Consider the following 5870-nt stretch of genomic DNA (forward strand, 5'->3'; position numbering starts at 1 on the left):
CGGGGAGAGAGGCGTCCTCCGCCGAGCGCGGGGTGGGGGGGTAGCCCCGGGAGGGCGGCGCGGGGCCCGGTGTGCGGCTCCGGCTCGCTCGGCCCGCGGGGGCGGGGAGGTGGGCGGGCTACGGCGGCGGTGCGAGGCTGCGACCCCGGGGCCCAGGCGCCTACCGGGAAACTTCACCCTGAAGTCCAAAGGCTCTGAGAAGGAAAACACAAGCCCTCGCCACCCCTCTACCCCGCCCCACGCGCGGCTCCCACGCGGCGCGCAGACTTGGCGAGCCGGGTTCCTGGCGTGGGCAGCGCCCTCCAGGTCTGCGGGCAGGGGGCAGGAGGGAAGATGCCCGCAATCCCGGGCCGGGCCGGGCCGGGCCGTGCGACTGCAGGGAGCATCCCGCGGGCAGCTGCGCCGAGCTCCGGCCAGGACGCAGCTACCCCTGGGTCCCGTAGTGCACAGGGTCCGGCCTGGGCCCAGTGCGTGGATCGACGAGACCCTGCCCCGGGCCCAGAGCAGGGAGGGGCTGCTCGGGCGCCTGCAGTAGCCTCTCACGTCCTGCTCTCTCCCGACCTGAAAGTCGAGCTGGGACGCGGTCGGTTTTGTGTCTGGACGCCGGAAAGGCCGGGTTCTGGGCGGAAAGGTGTGGAGAGACACCTCCAAGGGGGTGTCTTTCCCTCGGAAGCGCTCGGGGTGCTTTGTGCTGGACTCTGCCACGTCTGTCCGGATTCCCGAGGCCCACGCAGGCCCTGGGAGCGTGCCCCTGAGAGCCTGGGCACCGGAGGGCACCTGGAACTCGGGCAGGGCCCCCGGGGCGGGGGCGAGCCGCAGCGGGGAGCTCTGGGCCTCTGCCGGGCGCTTTAGGCCCGAACTCCCTCGGCGCACTTGCAAAGCTCCGCACACTTTCCCCTCCTTTCGGATCCCGGCAGGCCCTCGCGGAGCTCCGGGGTCGGCGTTTGCACGCCGCAGGAGAACCTGCAACAGGATAGAGGGGGCGCTCCGCCTGGCCGGCCGTTCTTCCTGCCCTCACTCCCTTCTCCCGTGACGCCGCGCACGCCTGGCTGCTCGGCGTCCCGAAGCCCTTAGGGTGGCCACGGTGCACCCTCTCCACGAGGCTGGGAATCCCAGGGCCCAGCAAGGGGCAGGGAGGGAGGGAGGGAGAGAGGGTGGGGGGCCGGGGCCCGAGCTGGGGGCTGCCGGAAGGGCGGGGGAGGTCCCCTTTCCGCGCGATCCGCCAGCCAGCGCGTCTGAAACATTCTCTCCCAAGGCGGAGCTGAAAGGAAAAACAAACAACATATTGAGCAATCAGTTCGCCAATGTTTGAGCTTTAAAGCGTCTTTGCCCTAAAAAATGATACCCCGGGGGTCGGTAGGGACGTAGGGGAACGTGTTGAGGGCCTTGGCCCCGCTGGCCGCGTCTCCGGGTCGCCCCTCCGCGCGCTGCCTGCTGCCCTCTCGGCGCGCTCGACCCAGGACGGGGAAACCCTGCCGGTAAAGCCCCGGAGGGAAAGGATTTACTTTTAAGCCAGTCTCCCATCGATCGGGTCGGTAATTCTTACCCCTGCCCACTCGCAGACACACTCACCTCTACCCTAAAGCATTAAGTTCATTACGCGAGCAATGATCTTAATCTCCAGGCGGAAAATGAGTCCCGGGACCTCGCGGATTGGGGAAGCAGTGAATAAAGTCACCTGCTTCCCGCCCGTCGGCCGGCTCTTGAGGCAGGTCCCACCGTGTGGCAGGGCGCGCCGCGCGGGGGTCCCCAGCTCCACGCCGTGGCGTGCCCGGCAGGGGTCAGGAGCCCTGGGTGCGCTCTGTCCGGGTTAGCGACCTCCTGGAAGGGGTGCGATTGCGCCGGCTCGCTCTCCCCCTTCCCTCCCCTCCCATCTGCCTTTCCTCCTAGGCCTGCCTGGCACTTCAACACGTTCTTCCTCTCCCTCGCCCCAAAAGTGACAGGATCCCGAGCCTCTTGCCTCCCTCCAGCCCCTGACAGCCGCGGGTATCCTCGCAGCGCTGGTTCGCGCCTCTGTACCTCACCCACCTCTCTGGGCATGGGTGTCTGTGTAGGGGGGGGGGTGGAAGCGGGGGCAGCTGCTCACCGGGGCCCTCTTAAAGCCACTTGGAAGGTACCTCGGGGTTTCAAAAATAATAATAATAATAATAATAATAAAGAAAGAAAAGGAAAAGAAATAGATTCCTGGATGGAGGGACGACCCCCGCGCCCTTGGAGAACTCCATCTCTGAAACCGGCGCGGCGGCAAACGCCCCTCGCCGACGCCTGCTCCCACCCTTCGCCTTGGCACGGAGCAGCGTCTGGCACGGCGGGGAGATGGAGGCGAGCCACGCGCACCCGTCCCTTTACTGGCCGACCCGCCAGGCGCCAGTGTGTTGTGGAGACTCAGTTTCCACGGGACAAAAGCGGGGGAGACACAACGCAGAGACTGTGTAAATGCGCGTTCTCCGCACCGCCCCCGCCCCCCATCTGAGTTTGGAGACGTGCGTTTGCAGGTAGCCCTAAACTGTGAACAGCCGGCTTTGTGTGTTATCTAGCGCGGGTGGGGGTGGAAGGGGAGGAGACTCCCACCGCCCGCTCCAGTCTTTAATGTCTGAAATAACGAAATGCCTGTGTGGCAGCTGCTGCTACAGCCAAAACTAACTCTTTGGAAGACGGAAAAGAGTGAAAGGCAAAGAAAGACTGTTCATTTTTTTTCCTTTGGTGCCGTTTGGGATGTCATCTGTTTCCTTGGCGACTGTGTTCAGCCCCCGGAGCCCCTGGGCTCCGGGATTGTTAGGGGGGAAAAAGCATGCTATTTCTGCACCGTCATTTATCACTGTCACCGCATAATGATTCCCCTTGCAGCCCCTTATTGATGTTTGTAATTGCATTATCTCATAAAGGAGGATGATCAATGAAACCGAGCCGTGCATTCTGGGGTCAGAGGAAGCCGAAGTACTGTTTGTCCCCTTTAATACAACAAGTACTCATTATCTTTAGGTCTGCATTCAAAAAATGATCTGATCTGGGGCTGACCCTGTCCGACGTCCCAACACTTTCTAAAACGCGGTTTGTGTAACCTTTTGCTTAAATGCTAAATCAAGTACCTGTCTTGCATTTCAACGAAACAAAATGCTGAAACTGAATGAGGAAGCATTTCTTCTTTTTTTCTTCTTCTACTTCTTTTTTCTTCTGGGAGGAGTGCGACCGTCGCAAGACACAGATTTAGTCTGTAAATGCTGAATGATGTAATCTAGAAAAAGCAACCCTCATCAACAGAGGACCTTATGAATGAAAAATTTGGGAGTGAGGAGAAGAGAGGTAGCTAGGAGCTTTTAACAAGGTCGGCACTAAAAGGGTCGAATAAAACCATTTCCGGTTTAATTAATAAGAGCTATAAACTGAAATAATTCCCCATGATTCTGCCCTTGCTTCTCCCTTTTTCAGTCATATCTCTTCGGTTTAGATAAATGACTTTTGTGCCTGCTTGATTCTCACAACAACAATAACTAAATCAGTTGCACACTCTGTATCTAAAATCATCTACAAACTCCAGCAAATAAAAAGAAGTTCATTTGTCTATTAAGGCAAGTATTTAGTTGAGCAGAAATGTCCCAGTGACACTGAATGGAGTGCATGTAATCCCATGAAAATCAAGTCATCTTGTTACACTGACGTAAATGAAAAAATACAAAGGAGGAAAAGTCCAAGTGTAATTTTAAACTAAATGTATTATTGGACTGTCAAAGTGAAAACGTGATTGTTTGGCTGGGATGGGTGGGGGGAGGGGAGAGTGGACATCCACTTAGGTCACATCTGACTTACAGGTTCTGAAGAGAAGTTTGCATTCCAGATTTGGTTATCATCTTAATTTGTAGAAAGAGGAAGGATTGAGACAATTCTAACTCATTATTTCAACAAATTAGGGCAGATGACTCTTTCAAAGACAGACTTAAACAAGGAGTTTAGTTTAAACATTGAAAACCTCTATTACCAAAAAAGAAAAGTTTCCAATCTTCTGAAGATGAAGTCCCCTATATTAATAAGACCACGAAGAAAGAAAGAAAGGGGGAAGGGAGGTAGGGAGATAAGGAAGAAGGAAGGGGTGGACAGGAAGGAAAGAGTAAGCTTTATTTTCAAAGTTCTAGACATTTTAAAATCAACAATATAATGTTTTAAATTAAAAGACCAACATGAAAAGCCTTCACCGTAGTTGAGAAAATGAGTGCTTAAATAAAAACGTTCTCCAATATTCTGACACCATGACATAAAACCTTAAGGTGAGTGATAACAAAACAAAGGGCTAAAATATTCCCACCTGGAAAAAGAACTTTAATGATAAAGCTGAGAAAGTTTTAGCTGAGTTGAATCATCACATAATTTTTCAGCAGAGGGCAGATCCTTCTGAAAAGTATTATTTTCCAGGAATTCTGTCAAATCACTTTGAAATAATACATGTTTTGTATTATTTCAATATTCCTGGAGTGTTCATTCTTTGAAAACGCTCAAACAGAAATGGAAACGCAGCGTCGCATACATTCAATATAAACGGTATCTTGTCGTTAACATAAAATATTAAAGGGAAAATAAAACTTTGGGCTTTGTCAGTTGAGATAGAATTTTTTTAGCATAATACTCTGATTTTCAAAACACACAAGTGAAACCCCTTGATTTTAACCAATCAACACAAGTCTTTCTCTTCTTTGGTTGGGGATCTGGAGTCGTGTATGCTTTCTATTTTTAATATTTAGTATTATAGCCCACGGTTAAAATAATGAAAAATTAGTCTCGTTTCAGAAATTATTTATTTATGGAACGAACATGATTAAAACATAAACACACACACAAACTGCAGCTGCAACAGAAAAAAACTTGATTTACGGTTATTAAATCTTTGATCGCCATGTTAATGTTTCTTTTTCTACCTTTCATTTGCATTTTAATCTATCGAATCTTTACAATTTTTCCTGCCTCCTATTTCAATGATTGATTACAGATCTGGAATAAGAAAAACCAGGGCTAGCTTTTCTTTTCCTTTCTTCGCTTTCTTTTTTCTTTTTTCCCTCCTTTCCCCCTGGGTAGATTTCGGAAACTTTCTCTCAATGCTAATGTAGACAGGGCAAATTAATTCTGCTCTTTTTAAATGTCAGAGATATAAATAAAAAATGTTTTCTGTCCCAAACGTGAATATTTTCCCAGCCGCTTGTTTTCTAGTCGTAAAAGATCATCACAGCAAAACGCAATTAGCAGCGACACACACACGCGCGCGCGCGCGCACGCACACACGGCGTGGATCCTCTGAAGGACGGGTTGTTACTGAGTTCAGAAAGGTGAGAAGTTCAGCGTCCCCGCCACTGCCAGTGGCCTCGTCGCGGTCTCTCTCGCACAGGTCTGGTCTTGAGCCCTCTGATCTAAGGCACACAAACACAAACAAGCCCCCACCAGGCTTGTTGCTGCTAAGTTGGTTTCTTGGGACCAGTAGTGGGGCACCCGCGCAGGTCTGTCTGTTTTCTTTTCCAGCCTTCCCACTGTCCCTGGGTCGCTTCCTCGAACCTCGCACCCTCCCCTGCGCCCTCCCAGGGTTGCCCCAGCGTGGCGGATAAGACGGTCATTCCCGGGTCCGAGTCACTTTCCGCGCTGGAGTGAAAGCCAGTGCGGCAGTGGCTTGGGAAGGCGCCGGCCGGACGTCGACTGGGCTCCTTCTACCCGCAGGGGCTGAGGGCCCCTAAGGGCTTGGCCAAGCTCAGGCCAGGCCCCGACTGCGCCTCGCGCCTGCCTGGGGGTCGCGGCTGCGGAGGGAGAGGGTCGCGGCGCGCGCAGGCGGCGAGCCCCAGGTGTGAGTTCAGACTCACCCGCTCGCGCGCCCGTCTGCGAACCGCGAGGCGCGC

General features: G+C 53.2%; 1 protein-coding gene across 1 annotated transcript; it reads right to left on the reverse strand.

Annotated features, from left to right (window-relative positions):
• Nucleotides 1-383: 383 nt before the first annotated feature.
• On the reverse strand, nt 384-4887 carry LOC133772345 (uncharacterized). The gene is made up of 4 exons (XM_062208840.1): nt 4864-4887; nt 2645-2951; nt 2087-2469; nt 384-1261 (listed from the first exon to the last, which is right to left on the reverse strand). Exons 1-4 carry the CDS (start codon nt 4885-4887, stop codon nt 425-427), a joined length of 1551 nt encoding a protein of 516 aa, XP_062064824.1. The 3' UTR covers nt 384-424.
• Between the last annotated feature and the right edge of the window lie 983 nt (nt 4888-5870).

Source organism: Lepus europaeus, chromosome 13 (genome assembly GCF_033115175.1).
Source record: "Lepus europaeus isolate LE1 chromosome 13, mLepTim1.pri, whole genome shotgun sequence".
NCBI lineage: Eukaryota > Metazoa > Chordata > Mammalia > Lagomorpha > Leporidae > Lepus > Lepus europaeus.